Source organism: Histoplasma capsulatum, genomic scaffold (genome assembly GCF_000149585.1).
Source record: "Histoplasma capsulatum NAm1 scaffold_3 genomic scaffold, whole genome shotgun sequence".
Lineage (NCBI taxonomy): Eukaryota > Fungi > Ascomycota > Eurotiomycetes > Onygenales > Ajellomycetaceae > Histoplasma > Histoplasma mississippiense.
The window spans coordinates 2742777-2766498 of NW_001813980.1; the positions used below are offsets into that span (position 1 = coordinate 2742777).

Here is a 23722-nt window from a genome sequence, read left to right on the forward strand (position 1 = left end):
ATGGAGGAGAGAAATTGTGTGGCGTAGCATTTGGCAGTGGCTGTTTTAACCCCACTTCGTTTCCTTTGTTTCCCTCTATACTCTTTATGTATTTGCTGCTGGACAGCGTACGGGATATCTGGAGCGAAAGGTCATATGAATAACGGAAAATGACATGTATGGAAATATCATCTGGTTTTGTTTTGTTTGACTCTGACTTTGATATCTGGATGGGCGGGGCGGGGCGGGGCGGGGGGACAGGGGGTTGGGTTGTGTGTTTCAGTTAGTCCGGAGCATCTTTTCTCAGTTTTTGACCTTGACCATATATATATCCTTTGCTTTGGCTGGGTGGGATCTGACATCTGTTTAGAATTTAACAGGGCCCATCGGCCTCTACGGTTCTTCTTGTTGCCATTTAGTTTTTCTTCTTTTTTTGATTTCTATGACTGTGTTTTATCACATGAATACCATACTCTGTGTCGTTTATGTCATCGTTCAGCCCGTCAATTGGCGGGTCACCAAGATGCACATGCGCCCGGACGAAAGTTAACGGTGATTTCCTTTTCCTTTCCTTTCTTTTCTTTTTTTTTTTTTTTCTCATATCACTCGCTATCGCTTTTACCGTATAGGGACGTACGATTCCGTAGGTACACTACTTTTCAAGGTGGGACTTGTATATCCCTCCCATCGAGCGAGCTAATCAGCCACATATTACTGATTTAAACAATCGATTTCCCATACGTACATGTACATGTACGTACCACACTACAGTGTTGCTAAAAAGCCCCAGACTCATTCCCCAAAACCCTTCTCCATTTCCATGGAATTTCTTAAACAGCCATCTGTTGGAGGGGGGTGGCGTGGGGTTCGGTAGCGAGGTTTAGGCTGTAGGGCCGTGAAGTTCTTTTGGTTTTTGCCGTGCAACATTGTGAAGTAAGAGGGGAGATTTTCCGTCACTCATTATTTGGATTTTGCTTTCGGCCTGGGTTCCTTGGTGATTGCTGGGCATGCCATGCCGTATTTGTGTCTGAGGTTGATGCATTGGGAATGCATACAGTCTCTAAATTGGGGGAGGCCGATGTTTAACAGCATAACAAATTCCTTTTTTGCGCTTTTCTTAGCAAATCAATGTGGGATGTTTTACTCTCAGAACAAGATGCTTGGGCTGAGTATGCATTTTGTTTTCGCTCTAATACGCATCTCGGCACGCGGTAGTGTTTCATATATACTCTGTATTCACACCTGAGCTGCCATATGTATCATCCCATGTCAATGTGCCAGGTGAATAGAAAAAAGAACGGACATGTATCCCTACTTAACAATCCTGTTCCCAAGACGCCGGAATTGGGCCATCCTCCAGTGCCCTAATGGCAAACGTCATGAGAGCGCTCACGTATGATAAATAATTAACATGTCAAGGCATATATCAGTGAATAAACTTCGTAAAGAACAAGGAGAAGGCGCAGGTCATGGCAACCGGTAAAAATAACCAGCAAGCAGTGACTGGTCCAACTTTAGCGGCGTCTAAGCCGCAAGGGGATATCGGAGGTATGGAAATTGGAAGAGGGGGGAAGGGACCAGCAGATAATGATAGAAAAGCCATGAAAAGTGAATGTTCGAAGTAGAAGCCTAGGGGTCGAAAACGAGAGCTTCGAAAAAAAATTGAGAAAGGGATACCAACCACAGGCAACTGCAGAACACCGTCCGTGAACACACAGGGTGTATATATCTTGCCCCTTTGTATCCCCTCCATTTCTGGAGTGTTGTAAGAACTTCACTGTTGGAGTGAAAGTGTACTGGTCTCTGCCACAAGCACCTAGTTGTTCAGAAAGTGATGTGTTCTTGCTGAAACATGGAAAATAGCAAAATCTCAGTAGAAATTTGTTCCTGCAGTGCAAAGATTCTAAATCAGAACATTTCTGCAAGAAAAAGTGAGAGTTTGTAGACAGTTCACCCCCTTTTCTCAACAACCCAACAGAACCTACTTGTCTGGCTGTTCTGTTTTGTTTCTCTCTTCCACTGTCTCCTCTCTTGACCTTCCCTCCTCTATGCTTCTTTGAGACTCCTCATCAACTCTATTCAGGGATTGATCCTATCCCATTTTCTCTCTTACTCCCTCACTCTCTGCATCATCAATACTCCTTCAACTTTCCTGGGAGTTGTCTGAAGTCAGGTTGCTCCTCAGCCCTCCCATTTCAATTACCAAAATAGTCTCCTTTCTTCTCCCTTCACAAACAACCCCAACAGCCCAACAACACTTCAGCCTGGCTGGTGCCTATCTACCACGACAGCTAGAAAGCTTGCTTGAGATAGTTCCGTGACAATAGAGAATCACTTCCGTAACTGAAGCATTCATTTCACGAAACGACACACAATGTCTGACTTCGCTTCAACCAATGATATCGAGGGCAATGGTAAACTGAAGCTTGAATATTTTTCCGATGGCGAAACCAACGGCGATAAGATGAAGGTGATCAAACAAGAGGACCTTGAAAATGGGAATACCGCAAATGGGAACGGCGAAAAGGTAAGTTTTGCATGATTGGATGCAAATGATCAACCCGACTCAATCAGTTTCGGAGAGTGCTCTATCGCCCCTGCACTCTGTCTTCACTTTTCTCTTTTGTGAAGAGCCTAGCTAACCCTTTCATCTCCCGTGAAAAGGCCAAGGCAAATGGGAAAGCCACTGCCACCCCACGCAAGCGTGGTCGAAAGACAGCTACTGATAAGGCCAGCGGTGATGGCGATGGCGAGGGCGAGGATGAATCTCCAACCAAGAAACAGCGCACTCCGGCCAAGGGCAGCAAAGGGGTTGCATCTGGGGAGAAGGCGAAAGTCGGCGCACGCGCCATGCCTACTTCATACGAGAATGCAAGCCCCGAAGACAGGATGCTGCTCCGCATGAAGGACGAGGAGAATAAATCCTGGGGCGAGATCCGCCAGGCGTGGGAAGAGATGACTGGGGAGAAGGTTGGAGGGAGCACTCTCTGTGGACGCTATGGTCGTATCAAGGCCAATTTTGTGGTCTTCACGCCAGAGGACGTACGTCTCATTACCCCTTAAATCCCTTGCGTTATTGTTCAATGGCACATGGTGCATAGTGCATGTAGCCGACCACAATGCAATTTTTCCTTGTTACTGATGGCGCTTTCCATATATACAGGAGGAGCGCCTGCTCCGCTTCAAGAGAAAGATCGAGGAGAAATTCGAAAACGACAAATGGCGTAGTGTTTCTGACGCCATTGGCGCCGCTGGTGGGAAAAAATACCCACCTGCCGCTGTTCAGAAGAGGTTCAAGGAATTGAATAAGAACATGTCCAGAATGGAAATTGGACGTAAGGAGGAGAACCACGCAGAGGACTCCGCATAATTTTAACAACACGGCATCCCCCTCCTCCAATGTTACTCCAGTCTATGAAATAGGCTGGTGATAGAATGGAAGCTTTGAAGGTGATTCTTGACTTTTTTTTTTTCTTTTCTAGTAATTGCTTCTCGATTGCTTCTGGGCTGCAGCTTCGCGACTGGGGGTGTGAAGAGGGGTTCAATGACTATTTATTTGGTGGATAGGTAGTTTTGTGCAATGGGCCATCAGTGAAAATAGCTCTTCTATCTTTTGTATTTCCTGGATAGTAAAAATGTTAATTGGAAAAGTTGTCTTTTCTTTTCTCTCTCTTTTCTTTTTTTTCAACACCACTTGGCGGTGCTCTTCTCCCAATTAAAAAAAGCAAAATGATAATATCCGTTCATTCGGCCTCCCGACTGGCCGTGACTCTCGAGCTGCCACCAACGTAAGAGAGCCAATTCGCCAACTGGGACAAGGATGCCGTGTAATACAAGACGTCGACCTGGCGGCTGTTTTGGTAGTGCATGGGCCGAAACTTCACCGCCGCGCCCATTTGCTCCAGCCGACAAACTCCGTGCATGCAGCGGCAGGCCACACAATTGACCCGCCTCTGATGCCGATCAGATTGGTTCTAGCATGGCCGAGAGCGCAGAAGAATCAAAGAAATTAGCCATACATACATTGCCAGCAAACCGAGAGCAACTTGTTCCTTCACCCAGACACATCATATCGGTGTCAGTATCGCGTTGATAAAAACAAGTTCTAACAGAGGAAAATCGAGACAGTCAGTTGCCTAGAGTGTAGGATCCTCTGCTATTCTTTGCTGTTACCAAGCTCGCATTCCATACATCACATAAGTCACAGGACATTGTAAACGCGAATGGTATCTCGTGTGATCGCTTCTCTACAGACCAGTTCGGGGGTATAAACAACAGTTGGAGCCATCAGCACCCGTAAATACAGAGATAGGGGATATATGAAATAGGAATACGATTCCAGACCAACGGGATGGGGCGAATGTGTTCACACGAGATTCTCGAGGACTGTTGGGATCTTGCACAACATTAGTGTTGCAGTGCGCTTTTGGGGGTAACAAGATTTAAAGTGTGTGCAGATGGCCAGACTCATTGCTGGGGGAATGTGACAAGGGCATACCCCGAAGATATGGAATACCGGTGTGATAGAGGTGGAATTGTCCTTTGAACGGTTGAACGATGAAGACAGCCGCCATTCCGCATTGGGCCAGCCCGAGAACAGCTTCGGTTAGCGGGAACTTGAGCTTGATCGGGATCTAGCAGACTGTGAGAATTACGAATTCTGAATGGAAGCAGAAGAAGGAAAGGAAACTTGGTGCTGGCGGAAGAAGCATGAAGTAACTCCATGTCACCCCTTTGTACTCGCCAAGCGTGTCCAGCGCAAATGTGTACCTCAATGTGACACGCTAGTACCTACCTACCTGTGCCTGCGAGCTCTATAATAACAAACGGGACATCGCAACCTTCGGATCGCCTCCAAGAAGCACCATCAAGCAGGTTTCGGGCTCCCCAGGCAGAGTTGGAGAGTTGGTTCCCCCCAAGGCGAGAGGCATGAGCCCATCCAAATGCCATCTCTGAGTCGACTGCAGCCTCCTCCGTTCCCCCAAATGTGTGTCATTGGCTAGGCCTCACGCCTGATTCCAATTCTCCCGGCCGCTAAGACTTTAAAACGTGTGGAACTCGCTGGCGTTTGTCCACTCAGCGACGACCGAGCGCCACTCGCTGCGTTGCTGGCGGCACCACGACTCAAACGAGCTGGATTCCAGATCCTGGCAACCTGGCAAGCGACCAGCCCAGCTGCATGCGGGATTCGCCCTGTCCAGTCATCTCTGCTCCATCACATCCACCCTCAACTTGCCCAGTAAACCCCCGGACGAGATACCGCCTGCCAGTGCCAGCTCTCCCCGACATTCCTCCTGCGTCCACCCCGGTTCCCGAATCGCTTCTTACCAGGCAACCATCGGCTCTGGGCTTGCTATCTTGGTGTCCCCGATTCCGCTTGACAATTCATCGCTCGTTCCATCGACGGAGGTTCCTTGTGCCTTGTTGGTGGCTGATGTCGTGGCTGCTGCCTCAGTCTTTGAAGGAAATATAAAAAAATCGGTGCGTCGTCCCCTTCAAGAGAATGAACCCTGGCTGTCTCATTCAGATCCAATTTTGTACTCCTTGGTCATCCTGAAATCTACGGCCGTTGTTGTATCCATCCATTCACCCTTTTATTTGCCTCGTTATTAACCCTTTTTGCCCTCACCGCTCTCCGCAAGTCTTTTCAGGTTAGATCCTTCGCCAGCAATTTTCTATAAAATGATTCCCAGATCCCGTTCCCTCTCCGTTGGTTGTTCAACTAACTACCTTAGAGACCTTTTTTTTTTTTTTTTTTTTTTTTTTTTGGGATTTTACTTTATCATAGTTCCCGCGATCCGTTTGTCTTTCTTGCCTCTGACATCTGACAGATAGTCCTTTAGCTCTTGCTCTATAGATGCCGGTTCCTCCAACAGAAGAGTCATCCAGAAAGAACCCCGACCTATTATCCTCCCCAGCTACTCGTACAACACAGCAATCTAACTCTGACTCGGATTCCCGTGACCCCAGCACAACCCCCGTTTTCACTCCCTCCTCCCCTTCTCCCTCAGGCTCCCCGCGACAGACAGAGAATATCCAGGACGAGATACTTTTGCACACAATGTCTGACCAGGTAGCTTCGTCGTCTGGCAAAACTGATGCTGCGCAGACGAAGCAAGATGTGGATGGTTCTCCAGAGACAAACGCAAAGTCTGAGTTGAAACTGTCTTCGGCGCCTCCAGACTCGGCTCCGAAGAAAACTTCCTGCAAAAAGCATATCAGCGTGAAAGCCAATGCTCAGAAGAAGCAAAAGGACAAGAAGAAATCAAAGAAAGCCAAGGATTCCTCAAGCAGTGATAGTGACGATTCTTCCTCGTCAAGCTCCAGTTCCTCGTCTTCGGACTCTTCAGATTCAGACTCAGAATCGTCCGACTCGGATTCTCATAAGAAGAAGAAGAAGCGTGCCAAAGAGAAGGAGAAGAAGAAGGTGAAGTCTCGGAAACAAGCTCCCTCTGACGATGACGAGTCGGAAAGCACTGAAGAGGATTCGGAACCCGATGACAAACATACCAAGAAACAGAAAAAGGCCAAAACCAAAAAGAAGCATAAGAAATCCCGAAAGACCCAGGAAGATGAATCTGAGGAAGAAAGTGATGTTGAGTCTTTGGAAGAACAGCTTCGAACTACCCAGCAGAAGCTAGCGGCTCTCCGCCTGAAGCAAAGTAAGTGTTATCAACAAGGCTCTACCGCTCAGAGCAGAAAACCGCCCCTCCCCTCGGGTTGCTGGTTGCTAATTCTTACACAGGTTCACAACGTACTCAGCTGAAGAGCAAGTCCAAAAAACGAAAACGTGCATCGAAAGTTGCCTTCAAGCGTGTGGATGAACGTAAGGACCCTATCTTCCCTTCAACCCTCCCAACGAATGCTTGGCGGCTACGTGCTGATAACTGTGTTATATCCATGTAGTTTGGGATGACACCATACATAATTATAAGCTCACAGAAACTGTCGATGATCCTGACGCGAACGAATGGGACCAGTATATATTTACCGTGCGTCGAAAATTCGACTGGGAGAATAAATACACCGACACAGTGGTAGACATCAAGAGCAAACCCCTCCGTGACGCTCTCGCGCACGTCATGGACGGTGTAAAGGGCGTTTCGTTAGTGCAGGAGACTCCTGTCGTTGATCCAAACATGCTGTTTTTGTACCTGGAAGAGTCTCGGGAGTACGTCAAGGAATTGAAGGCCCTTGCGAAATCGGAGAAGAAGAAGAAAGCCAAGCGACTAGCTGCGACTAAATCTGCTCACTTGAAGGTGCTAGTGAAATATCTGGACAACGACTACGCTGAAACGAAGAAAACCTTGTATCCCCTCCTAGAGTCGAACATGATTACCTTTGATCTTTTATGGGCCATTTTCAAGCCGAACACCAATGCATATACTCCAACTTATTCCAACCCCGACGAACCTCGTGCTTTCAAAATTGAATATGCCAGCAAGGAAAGCTCTTTCATGAAGGGACAGTGGTATGAAATTGAGGGACGATATCTTGAGTATGATGGCAAATCGTTCGGGATGGGCACTATGTCGGTTGAAGTTGAATCATTCAAGGGATCCCGCAAGATTTCTAGCCTTGCTTGTTATCCACTGAAGTATCATCGAGACCCAGAAGGCTTGAAAGCGAAGCTTGTGGAACGCGGTAAAAAGTTCGTAGCCCTCCAGGGTGTGAACTACCGTTTCCACAAGGGCATGGCTTTCTACAAGAAGAAGCGATCGATTATCAAGGTCAATATCAATGGGCGCGTCATGGTTGATCCTGCTATCCACCGCCGAATCAATCCAAACTATCCCATCAGCACTGTGAAGCCAAAAGATCCGGACTTAGTCGAAGAATCTGAGTATGAAAGCGGATCCGATGATTGTTGCTGTTGTACCGGGTCCGGATCCGAATCAGAGCATGGATCGAAGGACGACAGTCCAAAAATGAGACTGAAATTGGTTAAAGATAAAGACGGTTCCCCACATATCGTCCATGTTGAATGTGATGAGGATGGTGAGGAAATCGTCAACGAAGACCTCGATAAGATTGCCGGAAAGGACCAAGCGGGGGAGAAATTTGAATTTTCTGACGAGGAGCTGCTGATCGCCAGCCCTGTTGTTCTTGGGTTTGCTTTCAGCGAGAAATTGTGGTTGGAGTTCACCGTCTCTGGTATGAATGAGATCGAGTGGAATTCTGGTGCCTTCGACTCCCTGGTCCTTCCCGATAATCAGAAGTCGATCGTCAAAGCACTCGTAGAATCCCACACCTTCCACGCCGCTGAAAACATTGATGACGTGATCCAGGGTAAAGGCAAGGGTCTCGTAGCAGTCCTCCACGGCCCACCGGGAACGGGTAAAACTCTCACGGCGGAAGGCATTGCAGAACTTCTCAAGCGCCCACTGTACATGGTTAGCGCTGGCGAACTGGGCACGGATTCGCGAACCCTGGAAGGGGAGCTAAATAAAATCCTGGACATCGCACATTCATGGGGCGCCGTTCTACTCCTTGATGAGGCCGATGTATTCCTCGAGAAGCGCACCATCCACGATATCCACCGCAACGCGCTGGTCAGCATCTTTCTCCGCCTCCTCGAATACTTTCAAGGGATCTTGTTCCTGACGACCAATCGCGTCGAGACATTTGATGATGCGTTCCAGTCACGGATTCACGTTGCGCTCCGATATGGCGACCTGACACAAAAGGCCAAGCGGACTGTATGGAAGATGTTCCTCGATAAAGTTAGAGTTAAGGAGGGCGTTGAGGTAGTCCCCTTCACGGAGGCGGACTACGACTCGCTATCCAGACGTAACTTGAACGGTCGACAGGTAAGATTTTATATCAATATTTATCTGGTTTTTAACTTATTAAGCTATCTGTACATATCTAACTTTACCGCCTCGTTGGAAACAGATCAAAAATTCCGTCCGCACTGCTCAGGCTCTTGCCTTGAACGAGAAGACCCCACTCTCCATGGAACATATCGCCCGTGTCCTCGATGTAGCTGAGACGTTCGACCAGGATCTTAAAGGCGGAACTGGTTACATAGATGCCATGCGAAGCTACACATAAATATCTACTTTTTTTTTTCTTTCTCTTTTTTTTTTCAACCCTATCTTATACTCTGTGTCCTTCCTACCATTTCTTCGAATCATATAATTAGTGATCTTTTTTCCATTTCTTTGCCGTTATTTCCACTTCGCCGGGTTTGTAGCAACTAGTTTTACTTTCCTTTCCCCATATTCCTCCTCCTTATCTTATTTTTCCCCCTTGTTTTCATTCTAAATTCTATTCCGAAATATTTCTGATCAATTCAATTTCAAAGCGAATGGGAAAGATGGATTATCTATCTTTGGTGTTAATTTTCGTTGAATTTTTTTCTTTCTTTTTTCACCATGATCATGATATGATGATGGCCCCTTCATTGCCCTTCCTGCTTTTCCCTAGTCTTGATTCATAGATCACATTAACTACTACTACTACTACTACTACTACTACTACTACTACTACTACTACTACTACTACTACTACTACTACATCTGGGCGGGTCCCTTCAGCCTTACAAGATCTCTTGTTTAATTTCCCCATCCATGATTAACACCCTTCTCCGCTCCAACACATTGAAAAGATGAAGAATAAAAGAGAGAAGATAATCGGAGAATGCAAGACAGCAGATCTCGAAATTTTGGCTCTCATATATTGAAGTCGAAGTTTCGATATTCCTTCTCCTGCCAAATAGCTTACCTCTGGCACGGTCTACCTGTCCACCTGCTTTGTTTCCCTCTCTTGAGGAGAGGAAATATATAAATTGGCATTTTCTCAGTAGCCGTCGTCACTTGTTTCTTGTCTTCTTTGTTACTCTTCTTCTTCAATCTTCCTTCGTACCGCTGCTCTCTGCTCTCTGCTCTCTGCTGCTTTTTTGATTTTGACCCATCTTTGATTCTCATCGCCTAGGACTAATTGATCCTCGTTTTATTGTATTCTATCACGCGAACACCTTGAATAATTTAGTACTTGAACTTCTCTTCAAGGTTAAAGATCTCCAATGCAACCTATACTCAATACATCCATTCTTCAATCTTTTTTTTTTTTTTTTTTTTTTTTTTTCCCAGAAAACCTGGCATCTAGTTATATATCTAATACATATGGTGGTTCTGGCAGCATCGGAATAGAAATATTTTTATGTCTTTTGATTGATGTGGCCGCTGGCTTGGGAGGCTTCTTGCAATCTAAGCCGGCATCTCGACTTCACTTGGAAAGCATACATATCTCGAATAGGAGAATGCAAGAGAATGCCCACCTTTGTGGAACGTGGAGACTTGAAAACTCCTGCTTGAATTCGAGCACAGATCTATAAATACCGAGTCGCACCACGGCTGAGGAGAAACCATATCATAGAAGGAGTAATTTTACCTCGGAACCCTGCCAGTGCGTAAACAATGATATTAACTAATTTACGGGATGACGTCATATCGAACTCCACTAAACATATCAACGGGTCATAGAACTACTGTAGATACTAGTTCGGTAACATCCGCAGCCCAAGTTTTTTGTAGCGAACATACAGAACTCGAAAGGGACTTGGTGCTAGGGGAGGGCCGGAGAAGGCCCGGAAGTACAGTACATCGATTCAGAATAAGTTCGAGGGACGATCGGTACACAATGCCAGACAGAACACATCTATCCCCCCGGCCCCAAATCTTCTGTATGTTTATAATCTCTAGTTACACATCGATATATACCAAATTAATAAATCGGACCTTGCATTGCTTAATAATCCATCTGGACGCCCTAAAATTCATAGAGGCTGAGCAGGGGAATCCGAGCGAACCGTTGGAGGTTTTCCTCGCAGCTGATGGCCCCGGCAATAATGATCAAACCTAATGTCCAGCCCCCTCTCAGCTCTCACAGGGCCTTCAGAGCCACGGATGTGATCCCGAGAGAGTTGTTGAAGAGTTTCATCCGACATTTGCCCCAGCGACTGTGCTGACCTAGATCCGGTTGTGATAAGCTTCGCCGAGATGAGCTCTCCCACCGTTGAGACAATGACTTGATGAGAATCATCGGCCGAGAGAACATCTTCGAATTCGTTGAAGTGCACCTTTTTCGTTTGCTCAGCTGCCTCTGCACAAATGGCCAGACACTGTCTGAGGCTATTTCTTTCTTCCTGAATTTGCTCCCACTCCACTGTTTCCTCCACCTTGACTGTCTGCGACATCGCTTCCAGTCTGGCTTTCAGTCTTTCAGCGTGTTTCTTGAGATCTGAAGATGCGGTCAAAAGTTTCTGCTTGTACTTCTGAAGGATGCAGTTGATGACGTATTTGGACGAACCAGAATTGGAATTGCCAATTGTGCCAATCCCCAAGGGTGGAATGAAGGCCGTGGGGTTTTCGGTCAAAATTTTGGGCTTGAGTTTGTCTATGTGCTCAAGGGCGTCTGTGCAGATTTGGAGACACTGTTGAGTACTTATTCCTTTCCTCCTGGATTCGGCTCCACTGCACACTATCTTCATGCTCCATCTTGGCTCCCTTGGGAATAAATGAGTAAAGTTTGTTTTCAATGTCCTGCAGATGATCCTCGAGATCAGAGGTCGTGTTTGCTATCATATCTTTATATTCAATAAGGACGGCGGCAGTAACATTTGATCTGCTACAAGCCATATGGTCGGCCTGATTGAAGGGGGGTTGGGAGGAAAGGACCGAGAAAGACGTACAAAGTCGCATCCGCGATTGCAATATTAATTGTAGTAGATTTGTATCCTGCCAACATCCACCTAAATCTCTTGATGTCTTCTCCCATGTATGTCAACTTTGCCCAATCTCGGAAGCTGGTCTTTGAACCCGCCGAATGCGTCATACATTTGTTGATCACATCCTCGAATTCCTTGCAAGCTTTGCCGCAGCGAAGCAGTAGGAAACTGAGCCCAGCGAGTTCATCCCCGTAAAGGGACTGTAAAACCCTATCAAGAGCCTCCACAGCTTTATCCTTACGGTCCACATAATAATCACAGTAATAATGGAAACAAAAATGGGTGGATCTACTTAGATATCAACTGGAATTTTGCTATCTAACCGTACAATGGTATACCATGTAATTGTTATCATGCCCGCTGCAGAGTATTCCATCGCGAACGTGCGTTCGAACTCCCAACAACAAAAGTAATGGCACCGCATCCTTCATCCACCAATCACTTTTGACGTCCGATCGAAGATATCGCGTCGTTGTATGCCTTGATAATGGGAGTGTATAAGCGTTTCGGGTCATGCGGGGTACCAACGATAATTCTTCTATCCTTGTATGGGAAAAGAATGTCTCGGATAGCTCTACAAAGAGGCTTGACACACTCAAACATTGGAGGAAACTCGGATAAGATATCCTCAAACCCATCCACAGACATGTCGCCTCGCTTACCTCTTGCAATTTTTTTATAAGTCCCAGTCTCTTAGCGCGCTTTCTTCGGGCTGCCCCTGTCTCTGTAGCTTATCTAACTTTTCCCAACCGCGACGGACACATTGCCAGATAAGCACATAGAAGAATGACTCGAGATCATGCCGATAGGTATGGTCGATATTGAGCAGCACTTCAATTGCCATGAACTCCATTGTGCCAGTCCGATGCTGCGCACCACTTCGCCCGCTTCCAACTTCTTTGGCAAGATCCAAATCAATTAGCATGCCTGAGTAGCCATTGGTCTTTTCAGGATTGGTTATTATTATATTGTTCTCTGAAATATCTCAATGAAGGATGTTTGCATTCAGATAAAGAGACTGATGTGCCTTTATGGCATCGCGAAGTGCTGTGAGTAGCTCTAAATGTGATTTGTAGTCATAGATTGGCCAGCCAGTGGGTGATATCACTAGACAAGAGAGGATACGATTGTCATAGAGATCCATGTCATTTCTGTCAAAAAGGCTTGGCTGGTTTACAGACTCAATGGACAAAGTTAACTCATTCCCCTGGGTGTCTCTTGACTGTTGATTGGCGGAACGTAATCGCTTGGATGCCTTCATCACCTTGCCTGAAAATTTGCGTTTCCTGGAAGATGACTTTCGATGGATATCTAAGTGATACGGCCCAGTGAGTGCCTGAGAGTGAAGTGAGGAGGTTGTGCTGGAGGGTGTTCTTTTGAAATTATGGCGCTTGTCATGGAAGATCAGGCCACTGCGCAAGTCAGAAATGTTGGTGATGGTGCTGTGGCTGATGACCCTTGCAACCCCTTGGACATTTTTCTGATCTGCTATTATAGCTCAAGGAGTTCCACCTCTGGCCGCCGTTTGTCTGATACCCATGAGAATTTGACTACACCCTCGATATGTTTGTTGTTTGTGAGAAAACATGTTGTCCCACGACATACAATGGAATGCTGAAGTGAAAGTATTTTACCCAGCTGCAGCACCATTTCCTCTGAGCCTCTGAACTCCTTGATGGTTATCGATTTGCTGCCATTTTCATTTCTAGTGATAAAAGTATCCAGTCCCAGCTCCTCATCACTCATCATGGTGTAGCCCACAAGCACCTGAAAGAATTGTTTTGAGTTATCATAGACATCAATGATGCCTGAGCTGTAGGGACCAGAGCGGTCGAACACCCATGTCTCCATCTTGGTACCACAGACAACAAATGCATGGACAAATCGTCGGGTGGGCTGAGCAATGAAGACTTCACGCACATAGCAGCTCATCTGCAGCAGGGTTTTTTTGGTCCTGATTTCCCCCTCGGATTTTTTTAGTTCACCAATCACCAATATGTCTTTCCAGTTGTGGCTGGTTTCTTGCAGCGAGGGACGGACACTGCTAGCCTTCAGAAGGAGGTCGACTTGTCGTTCTGCATTTGAGCCAGCAAGATCTGCTTTGCTCTCTGTGGTGTAGTAGATGCTGCGCGATTCGGAGAGGAGGTCTTCTTGAAAACGAAACCACCACATGAGGACATCACTCTGTGTAGGGGGGTCAGGTTATTTAGGTCATTAAGTGAGTTGGTCAGAGGATGCTTTGCGATGGCTTCACAATCACGGTCCGAAAGTTCAGCCATATGTATGTGATGGATGGGAGGCAAACACAGGAACAAAAAGAAATGTGTAGAATTGTTACGAACTTGAAGTTATGATATATGCGATAGTATCTGGGAGAAGAGAAGGTTTACTGGGAACAGGCGCTGGTAAACAAACTCAGAGCGACCTCGAGCATTATGATCCCCGGCTTGATCCCCGGCTTGATCCCAGGAACGGTGTGGAGATTTATACTATCGACGAAGCATCCGCGATCGCGACGGAGTGGGTGGACGTTGCCGGATCTGGGAGACGGGAGTAGGCCGTCGCGTCTTTCTGAGGAGCGGCGGCTATTTAGGACCATCCTCTTCCAGAGAAAGCTGGAAATAGAATTTCTTCACTCCGTAGTATAAGTTAACTAGCCACATATACTGCTATTCCTCTGACATTTGTATGGGTTAATTGTATACTTCAACTAAGTTCGTAAACAAATAATGAGCTGCTGTTATTTTATTTGCACTGTAAATAGCTTCTTATAATCAACTTCTTTTTTCCTTCAGTTATTTTTGTTTTAAAAAAAATTATCGGCTGTTTTAATGCTTTCATGTTGGGGCTCCAATTATGATAAATCTTCTATAACTCTTCTAGCCGTCAGAGTGTTGTAAAGCTACATAAATATTATATATTGATCACATGCAAAGCAAAACACGCTGCCCTAGCTTGGCTTATATATATATTCACAATGAACAAACAACGAAAAATGAAGACAAAAGAAAGCCTGCTGCCCACACCCTTGGGTGGAATGGGAACTGATCCCGCTCGCTCTGTCAGAAGAAACAAACTCAGATCAACATAAGTACGTAGACAGAGAAAAATTAAGGGAAGAAAAAAGGCCGCGGGAATGAAGGCATACCATCTTTGAGAAATTGATGACCACATATTAGTTTCTTTCTTTTTCTTTCTTATTTTTTGTTCCTAGAAGATTTTGATTTGAAAATGATTTTCTCATTAAAATTGTGTTTTAAATTTATCCTTTTAGGGTGTAGGTAGTGTACAGGAGAGGTGGGGTTTAGAAGCGTCTAAAAGTAGAACGGGACAGCAGAGTTTAAAAAAAAATAAAAACACCGCGGGAAATGGACGGAGGAGGAGAGGGGTGGGAGACAAAGAGGGGGTGAGAAAGGAGAGACAGGTATTGAAAAAACCATTTCTCTTTTTTATCGCTTATGGGTTGTTCTTAACGAACTCAACACCCTTAGCAATGTTCTTCTTCAAATCAACCAGGCAGGCATCGACGAGTTTCTGCTCGTATGGCGAGACGGCGCCAAGGGGCATGATCTCCTCGACACCATTGGGTCCAAGACGGACGTTGGACGCGAAGAAATCGATGCCCTGGTCCTTGTAGAGCGGGCTGTCGACGAACGTGGGTTCGATGACGTCCTTGACGCCCTGGGAGGCTTTGAGCAGGCTCTCAGCAAACCGGGCACCGGCCATGGCCATGGAAAGGGTGGCGGAGCCTGCACCATCCTTGGCCTTGACGACCTCGTCGCCGCCGAATTGGATGCGGTTGACGAGTGCGTCGAGTTTCTCGCCGGAGATGTCTCCATGATTGGATTGAGAGACCAGGGGGACGATGGTGACGCCAGAGTGGCCGCCGACGACTGTGACCTTCTCGTTCGCAGGGTCGGTGCCCTTGACTTGGGAGATAAAGCGGGAGGCACGGACAACGTCAAGGGTGGTGACACCGAAGAGGCGCTTGGGGTTGTATACGTTCTTGGACTTGAAGACCTCAGCGACGATTGGGACGGTGGAGTTGACCTGCGGGAAATCGGGGTTGGATTATTTAGCATTTATCAAAAGCATGAATACTACACCGCGGAGCGCATAGGCGAAATACGTACGGGGTTGGAGATGACAAGGATGTTAGCCTTGGGAGAGGCCTCGGCAGCAGCTTTGGCTAAGTCACGGACAATGGAGGCATTGGTGTTGAATAAATCTAAAGTGATAACTGTGAATCAATCCACCCGTACAATTCGGACAAGGAAAGTGGTAGAACGCGATAATATATTGGGAATAGCATACCATCACGAGTCATGCCGGGCTTGCGAGGAACACCAGCCGGGATGAGGACGATCTCAGAATCCTTCAGGGCCTCCCGAAGGCCAGAGGGAGTAGGGTCATAGCCGGTGACAGTACTGTTTGTGTTGATGTGGCTAAGATCAGCGGCAACACCTGGAGCGGAAAAAAAAAAGGTTAAAAATGAAAGCAAATCAGCATGTGATTCTGTCCAACATCTTGATAGTAGTTCTATTACGATGCTATAGATTTTCCAGCATTGACTTCCCCTTCGTAAGGTCACATGGGTGATGGATGGTGGTGTTCAGTCATACCTGGGCCTCCCCGGATATCGTATAGAGCGAGTTGGGTAACGCGAGGGTTAAGCTTCATCAACAGTGACAATGGCTGGCCAATGCCACCAGCAGCACCGAGGACGGTGACTTTAGAGGCCTATCAGTGAATAGAACAGGTCATCAGCATCAATCCCTTCTTGGGGTTGCATGGGGGATGCAGATATCAACGCGATTTGATGGCGGTTTACCTGGGGCGCGGAGGCAGAGAAAGCCCGGCGCTGGGCAAAGCCAAAAGCTCTTCGTGCGGCAAGCATTGTTGCTGATGGCAGACAATAAACACAGACAATCAACGAAGAAGATGGCGGTGGAGGAGAATGCGAGTGTGGAGGGAGGAATTGGAAACGTTGAAGCTGGTGCTGAAGCTGGTGCTGGTGCCGAAATCGACAAGAAAAATGTGCCAGGCTAAGTTCCAGGGTGGCCGCAACCACAGCGGATCACGGGGCCACGGCTGGAGCGGCAGTTGGCATTAGGTAAGGGGGCGGTGTCGAGTTATAGTTGACTATGCAGTGGTTCCTAGCCAGCTATAGAAGAGTGCCAGCTGTTATAGATGGAATCGCGCATTTTGGTTTCTTTCTATCCGTATTCTTCTCTTTTATCACCGTTCGGCCTGTCTAGCAAAAGGAGTTTGTTCAGTATGAGTATCCTTGGCTAAAACTACTATTATCGTGAAGAGTAAGCCTTTTAAACTGTATCCATGCCCAGCAGCTTTGGACAAGTGTTTCCGACAAAGCACCCCTCAAAAATCGCCGCAACCCACATGTTATAATCGAGCAACTACATTGACATACCTACTATCAACCTCGGAAAATGATGGCTCAGGTCACAGGCTCGGGTTCTGATACTACGCCCAAGTTTGAACAATGATAGGGGTTCCCTTCTGTTGCTGATCCCAGGCAGAGAGCCATTTGATGTGATGGCCCAGCAAAGACTGCATGACGCCCAGCAATGTCGACAAACTGTATTTTGCGGCGAACATTCATCATCGCTGCGATAAGATCAATGCTACCGCAGCGTTTCTGGATCTGCTTAGGGTTAGGGTTGCAGTGTTGACGACGAAGGCTCTCCGGAGAAAAATATTCTTTGGATGTTGTTTCATTATCTTTGAAGTGCTTATGTCTGGCGGCTGGTGGTCCATGTATCGCTCTCCGTGATTATGGAGGCTACAGTGCTCACGATTTTTTTTTTTCCGACGAGGAAACCGTAGTCCCCCAAGCTCTCTCACCTGGGCATACTGAATATTAATAGAGAAGATGAGGTCCACGAAAAGGGCCCGAAAGGATATGAGGGAGGTTGAGAAAGGGAAAATAAATTGATAGATCCATTTGCTGTATTATCCGTGATGAGGACAAACCAAACCACAAAAATAAGATGCTGATGGAAAAATAGAAATAAAGAGAAACAGAAAGAGAAAGAAAGGCAATACAGATAAGGAACAAAAGGGAATCAGATACTCAGGTAAAACATCCAGCCCATTCCCGGATCCTGAGATCCATGGAAAAGTATATACATACATATATATATATATATATATATATGAATTTCGAAAAATAAGAAATAACCAACCGGAGACAAAACTCCTTCACCTCAAAAAATGTAAAACCGCCCAACAAAACAAGAAAAAGACAACCACTCCTCCCCAAAATATCCACTTATCCTGCTTCGCCCGCCGCTCGATCGTCCGTATCGTATCCCCACTTACCCCCAACGTGTTCGCAACGCTATATAACCGTCGCTGCGTCCCTTTAAGGATCTCCCGCTGCTGCCCGAGGTCGCCCAGCACGGCCCGGCCCCTATCAAGAAATTCGTCCAGCTGTGCGTTTGTGTTGGAAAAGAAGGACTGTTCGCGTAGGACTCGATCTTCGCGAGCGTAGTCTGTTGGCCCGCCGCTGAAACCGAGGCCGCCACCGCCGCCGCTAGTACTCGGCGAGGAGCGGTGGAGCGGGTAGTTTGGGTTTGCGAAGGGAGAGGATTGTGGAAGGTTGGATTGGGCGTAGGGGTTTTCGGGGGTGGAAGCGTGATGGGGGCGGCGACCGAGGAGTTCGTTGCGGTTTGATGCGGATTGCTAGTTTGTTTGTTGGTTTGTTAGCCGAGTTCGGCGATGTGGAAATTTGATATATATGTATCCAACGAGTGTTGTACGCACAGCATCATCACGCGCCTTTCTTAGTCGATCAAATAATTGTCTGTAATCTGCCAGTTCGGTGCGGAAGTTCTTCAACCGTTCAAAGGCCAGCTCTTGCTTGGCGGGGATGAGTTCTTGTTTGGAAAGGGAGGAATAGTCGTCGATTGTGCGGGAGAATGATGTAAGAGAGGCGGATATTTGGCCTGCTCATAGTGAATATAAGCAAGTATTCTGAATATCCATAGGGGTAGAGAGGTAAGGCTCTGCCCGAACCTTGCAAAGCGGGGGATGTCATGCTGCCAGCTTCAGCAAAAACGTCCAGGTCGCGGCGGAGGGCAGAGGACTGCTTCAGCGCCGCGTTGAATAGCGAGTTCTGGTTATAAAAAATATTATCAGTTTCGGAAGCAATAAACGATAATTGAGACATACAGGATACTAACCATGTTAGCTGAATCGCAAGGAGGGGTGATATCTCGGTAACCAAGAGCTCTTCACTAGGTACTTTTAGGGGTTGTTGGCGGCAAATTGCGTGGTGAGCTCAAGGAAATTAAAGGTGGGAGGCTTGCTAGGGCAGACTCATTTGAGCAGTTCGGTATTCATGGCAGTAGTTAATGTGGCACATGGCAAAGGGCTAATCTGTGAGAATGAGCCTACTCAAAGGAGCATTTCGACCTGCAATCTGTCCAACTCGCTTCATCACAAAAACATCGGCTACGATATTCTGACATTTTTCACCGCTTTCATGCCCTGGGAAAATCAGTGTATACACTTGAACATGGTTCAAAAAGACTGGAGCATGGTTCGAATTTTTGGCTGAAAAAACTTTCGGTGTGATTCAAACTCTCAATCATGACATGATTCAAAGTTGATCATGATTCAAGATTTGTTGCATATCATCTACAATGTATCTCGTTCAACTTTAGCGTCAGTAAGTTAAGATACTAGTTGAAGTTAAGTTACTAGTGAGTAGTAGTACCCTTTAGTTACCAGTCTACCCTGATCAATACAAGTACAGAGTACTCCGTAGTTATTTCTCATAATGATTGTTTTTTCTACTCCGTATGATTTTCAGACTCCAACTTTGCAACTAATTCTCTAATCTCTAATTTAATTCTTTAATCTAGTCTTCTAATCTACCATCTCTAATCAATCTCTAATCCTACCCTCTCGGGGCTCCAGCCCGCTATGAATGTTAGTTAATGAAAAGTCAAAAGTCTTTCTATGCTGTTTATTTTGAATCTGAAAATAATGTTTATTGAACCATGTTTGGCTGACGATATTAAGATTGACTAAGGAGTAACCTACAGCACTAAACTAGCTACAATGAATTATCACAGCAATGATACAACCTACTGCTAAGAAGGAGATGTTGTTCAGGAGCGAGAGCCAAATGAAAACCACCAAACCAATGATTCAAAATCCAAAACAATCGTCTCAACTAACTCCAAAACACAAAAAAAAAGGGTCAATCAGACTCGAAATGACGACACAGGAGATGTTCGTGCATGTGTGCTGAGAATACGTGCTACGAGTTGACAGCCAGACATGAATCATCCGATCGGGTGCAGAGTCGAGCATTTCACTTTAGCGGAAACTTATTTTGCAGGAACCATCTACACAAACAATTCCAGTCAGCAAAGCCCAAAAAGGGAGAAAAAGGAAACTCACTTGCTAACATAATAATCCACAAATCCAAGCGCACCTACTGCGCTAGACCACAACCCCAGTATATTCCACGTTAACACACCCCGAGAATGCCAGCGATATGCACTAAATCCCAACCCGGCGCCCGCAATAGCCATCAACATCGCGTTTCCCAAAAGGACGGGATTTGACCTGTTCCGGAGAAGGGACAACTTGGCGGACGCTGCTTTATTCTTTACGGCTTTCGCTTTCCCCTTGGCGTCTCTTGCTGCGGCGCGTTTGACTTCTCTTTCGGCTTGCTCGCGCCGCTGTTTCTCCTCGCCCTCGCGCTCGATGCGCTCGGCTTGGGTGTTTGTTTTTATACGCTGAGACTCGTAGGTGGGGGGAACAGAGGAGATGTGCGGGGAGTCGACATCGATTAGAGAGGATGTTGCAGGTTCAGCTTCGGCGACTTCAACTTCACGAGGTTGGGGTGCCGCACTGATTTCATGTGCGTGTGGGGTTAGTGTTGGAGAGCATTTTTCAGGTGACGGGCCAAATGCTAATGGGGTTATCTCGTGAAAGTGTGTGTTTATGCTAACTTACGCCTGGATTTTTGTTAGCAGGTATAGATACAACTGCTCTAAGATAAACGACGTACCTCTTGAGGAGATTGTTGGGCATCCCTGGAGACTGCTTTGGCGTAGGACATTTTCGGCGTTGTTTTATTGGATGCTGGTTAGGGAGGTGCTGGATATCTTCCGGATCAGCGTGGAAGCGAATATGTGGCAATAAATATAGACTCAGGGAGATTGGTATGAAGAAGTAGATATGTACTGTAAGTTGTCTGTCGTTTGAACGAAACAATGAATTAGCTACTGATATAGCTATGTGTGCTGAGTTGGATGAGTGACGAAACCAGTTCTTTCCTTATTGCAAGATGGGATAATGAGCTGGATACTAGTAGTATGTTTATTGGAAATGACAATCATATGAGTCCCTGTCCATGTGACCCTCTGACCAGCTCTGGACTTTCGGCAATGGAATTGTATAGTATACGAAAGGATGGATGAGAAATTGAAGTACTGAAGTTGTTTTTATCCCGGAGTATTTGTAGCAGAGGCACGGGGCGGTTGCTTCTTTGATTTCTTTCTCTAGCTACCATTTCCCTCGTCCATTGTTCCATGGAAAGAAGAGCTTCATGACGTCATCGTCACTAGCTGTGGCTTTCAGCTTCTTAATCAAAATCCACCCACTAGCCACAATTCGAAACCTAAGTCTGCCACGTATGACTATCATAGGAAGCGGGTGCTGTCTTGCAGAGCGCACCAAAAGCACGGAAATGATACACTGTTTTCAATTCAGTCACTCACTTTTCTTTAGATAGATGCCTAGTCAAAATACGGAGGAATAAAATAGTATCCAATGCTATTACTCTTGTATAGTCAACAAATAGATGAGACTTATTTTAATTTAACTAGTAGATAACTGAGGCACTTTAGATAGAAGTTCACTACTTACTACAAAAGTAGTTAGACATGTAGGGAGGAGGCAAAGAGTAGATGGAGAACAAAAGAATTGGAAATAATGAAAGAACGCAAGGAAAAATACGGTGTAAATATAGTCAAGAATACATTTTTAGTACATGCTGGAATTGAAGGTATGGAGCTGTGTTTGGGTTGCTGTAAGAAAAGAGGGAGGGAAACAAGTTTGCTCTGTTGTGCTCACATGAAACAGATGAGTTAGCCACCCTGGGTCGTTTAACTTAACCAGTAGCCAAACTTCTAAAGATTGAAAGAAACGGGAGGGAGTTGAGTGTTGGTTTGTCTAAAGAAGTAGCTCGAGAGGGTTCTCCACAACATTCTTCAGCTCTCTCATAAACTCGGCCCCCACCGCTCCATCAACAACTTTATGGTCGAAACTGGCAGTCACCACAATCTGGTCATCCCATTTCACAGAGCTCGCGTTGCCCTCCTCCTCACCTTCCACGGGCACAGCTACCTTGCGCGTCGTACCCACAGCTAGTATACCAGCTTGTGGCGGGTTGATGACGGCGGTGAAACGCTCAACGGCAGAGTTCATGCCCATGTTGCTGATCGTAAAGGTGCCACCGATGTATTCCTCGGGCTTCAACTTATTCTCGCGAGCGCGCTTACCCAGATCTTTGATCTGGCTGGAGATGCTGGACAGGCCGAGAGTTTCGACGTTCTTCACTATGGGTGTAATGAGGCCGACGGGAGTGGCTACCGCAACACTGATGTCGACCGTCTTGTGCTGGCGGATGCTCACTTGGCCGTTTTCCTCGATCCACATCGAGTTTACTGCAGGCACTTTTAAGAGGGCGGCTGCACAGGCTTTGACAATGAAATCGTTAACCGAGAGCTTGTATTTACCATCTGCGGAGGCATTGAGGGCCTGGCGCAGCTTGAGAAGCTTAGTAACGGAAAGGTTTGAGGTTACGAAGTAGTGTGGATTTTCTCGGACGGATTGGACGAGGCGGTTTGCGATGGTTTTGCGCATGGATGTGGCAGGGATATCTTCATAAGCTGGCAAAGTAGCACCCGTAGCTGCGGCGCGGGGCTGGTATTTTTCGATATCTTGTTTTGTCACTCGCCCACCAGGACCGGAGCCCTTGACATCGTTGAGCGGCACGCCTCGTTCCAACGCCAAAGCCTTGACTGCGGGAGCAATGAACGGCTCTCTGTCAAGACTCGATTGTAATTTCTCACTGGTAGACTCGGACTCCAGAGCTGCGGGCTTCGATTCTTCGGTTGTGGGAGCAGGCCTGGATTCCGGCTCCTGAGGTTGCGGAGGCTCCTTGTTTGCAGCAGGCGTTTTCTCCCCACCAGCATCTTCCAGAGAGAAGGACTCGAAAGAAGAAATATCAGTCCCCTCTTCCACCATGACTGCAATTGGCTGCGGGAAATATTAGTTTCCGCATCTAACATCCACTCGGAGACGAAAAAAAAATGTGCCCAAGTGCACACTTACATTGCCCACGGCAACATCTTTCTCGCCAGCTTCCTTTAGAATCTTTGCCAGAACTCCTTCTTCTTGGAATTCGAAATCCATCTGGGCCTTGTCTGTTTCGATTTCCACTAGCACATCACCGGGAGAAAGGACATCTCCGGCTTTTTTCTGCCAAGCCCCGATATTGCCAGCAGTCATTGTTGGGGATAACGCGGGCATGCTAATAATTGTGTGTGGAGGGTAAGCTGAAGAAGTAGATACAAATATCCGCATTAGTAACCGGAGAGTAATTGAAATTCACGATCAACATGATCTGTCATGCTGACTTACATTTTGAGGCATAGTATCTGGCAAGGGCTGAAAGGGTGGGTAATTGCGGTCTAGAACGGGGAGAGGGGATATAATCAGCATACAGTTCAAGGCACACAATCAAGATTGACAAGACCTGGGGCATACCGGACAGCATCACGGAGGCGATACACATGCCGTGATTCGCGTATGCTAGATGCGTTTTTGGAAAGTAACGAACGACAGGCAGCGGACCGACAGATGACGGTGGTAGCCATCTTGAGCTATGAGAACCGAAGGGCAAAAGAGAGGGCAATTGAGAGCCCCAGGTTCACAAAGGGAAGAAGAAGGAATTGGGATTCAGAA

At 46.6% G+C, this 23722-nt stretch overlaps 9 protein-coding genes across 9 annotated transcripts; 2 read left to right on the forward strand and 7 right to left on the reverse strand.

The window, feature by feature from the left end:
• Positions 1-2353: 2353 nt before the first annotated feature.
• On the forward strand, positions 2354-3349 carry HCAG_03964 (predicted protein; the record flags this gene model as incomplete). Its single annotated transcript, XM_001541816.1, has 3 exons — positions 2354-2506; positions 2644-3021; positions 3143-3349. The coding sequence occupies 3 exons, from the start codon at positions 2354-2356 to the stop codon at positions 3347-3349; spliced, it is 738 nt and encodes a 245-aa protein (XP_001541866.1).
• A 2691-nt stretch (positions 3350-6040) lies between these two features.
• HCAG_03965 (predicted protein) lies at positions 6041-9033 on the forward strand (the record flags this gene model as incomplete). Its single annotated transcript, XM_001541817.1, has 4 exons — positions 6041-6641; positions 6725-6805; positions 6886-8789; positions 8875-9033. 4 exons carry the CDS (start codon positions 6041-6043, stop codon positions 9031-9033), a joined length of 2745 nt encoding a protein of 914 aa, XP_001541867.1.
• Positions 9034-9427: 394 nt separating this feature from the next.
• HCAG_03966 (predicted protein) lies at positions 9428-9908 on the reverse strand (the record flags this gene model as incomplete). The annotated part of the gene is made up of 2 exons (XM_001541818.1): positions 9428-9494; positions 9706-9908. 2 exons carry the CDS (start codon positions 9906-9908, stop codon positions 9428-9430), a joined length of 270 nt encoding a protein of 89 aa, XP_001541868.1.
• Positions 9909-10759: 851 nt separating this feature from the next.
• Positions 10760-11473, reverse strand: HCAG_03967 (predicted protein; the record flags this gene model as incomplete). The annotated part of the gene is made up of 1 exon (XM_001541819.1): positions 10760-11473. One exon carries the CDS (start codon positions 11471-11473, stop codon positions 10760-10762), a length of 714 nt encoding a protein of 237 aa, XP_001541869.1.
• A 913-nt stretch (positions 11474-12386) lies between these two features.
• Positions 12387-14309, reverse strand: HCAG_03968 (predicted protein; the record flags this gene model as incomplete). The annotated part of the gene is made up of 4 exons (XM_001541820.1): positions 12387-12607; positions 12836-13021; positions 13345-13860; positions 14126-14309. 4 exons carry the CDS (start codon positions 14307-14309, stop codon positions 12387-12389), a joined length of 1107 nt encoding a protein of 368 aa, XP_001541870.1.
• An 857-nt stretch (positions 14310-15166) lies between these two features.
• HCAG_03969 (malate dehydrogenase, mitochondrial precursor) lies at positions 15167-16607 on the reverse strand (the record flags this gene model as incomplete). The annotated part of the gene is made up of 5 exons (XM_001541821.1): positions 15167-15760; positions 15844-15938; positions 16025-16174; positions 16333-16450; positions 16542-16607. The coding sequence occupies 5 exons, from the start codon at positions 16605-16607 to the stop codon at positions 15167-15169; spliced, it is 1023 nt and encodes a 340-aa protein (XP_001541871.1).
• Positions 16608-17168: 561 nt separating this feature from the next.
• HCAG_03970 (conserved hypothetical protein) lies at positions 17169-18918 on the reverse strand (the record flags this gene model as incomplete). Its single annotated transcript, XM_001541822.1, has 6 exons — positions 17169-17476; positions 17527-17575; positions 18053-18415; positions 18497-18678; positions 18749-18848; positions 18916-18918. The coding sequence occupies 6 exons, from the start codon at positions 18916-18918 to the stop codon at positions 17169-17171; spliced, it is 1005 nt and encodes a 334-aa protein (XP_001541872.1).
• Positions 18919-20054: 1136 nt separating this feature from the next.
• HCAG_03971 (predicted protein) lies at positions 20055-20810 on the reverse strand (the record flags this gene model as incomplete). Its single annotated transcript, XM_001541823.1, has 4 exons — positions 20055-20088; positions 20144-20599; positions 20705-20706; positions 20760-20810. 4 exons carry the CDS (start codon positions 20808-20810, stop codon positions 20055-20057), a joined length of 543 nt encoding a protein of 180 aa, XP_001541873.1.
• A 1115-nt stretch (positions 20811-21925) lies between these two features.
• On the reverse strand, positions 21926-23634 carry HCAG_03972 (dihydrolipoyllysine-residue acetyltransferase component of pyruvate dehydrogenase complex, mitochondrial precursor; the record flags this gene model as incomplete). The annotated part of the gene is made up of 4 exons (XM_001541824.1): positions 21926-23014; positions 23090-23313; positions 23399-23448; positions 23525-23634. The coding sequence occupies 4 exons, from the start codon at positions 23632-23634 to the stop codon at positions 21926-21928; spliced, it is 1473 nt and encodes a 490-aa protein (XP_001541874.1).
• Between the last annotated feature and the right edge of the window lie 88 nt (positions 23635-23722).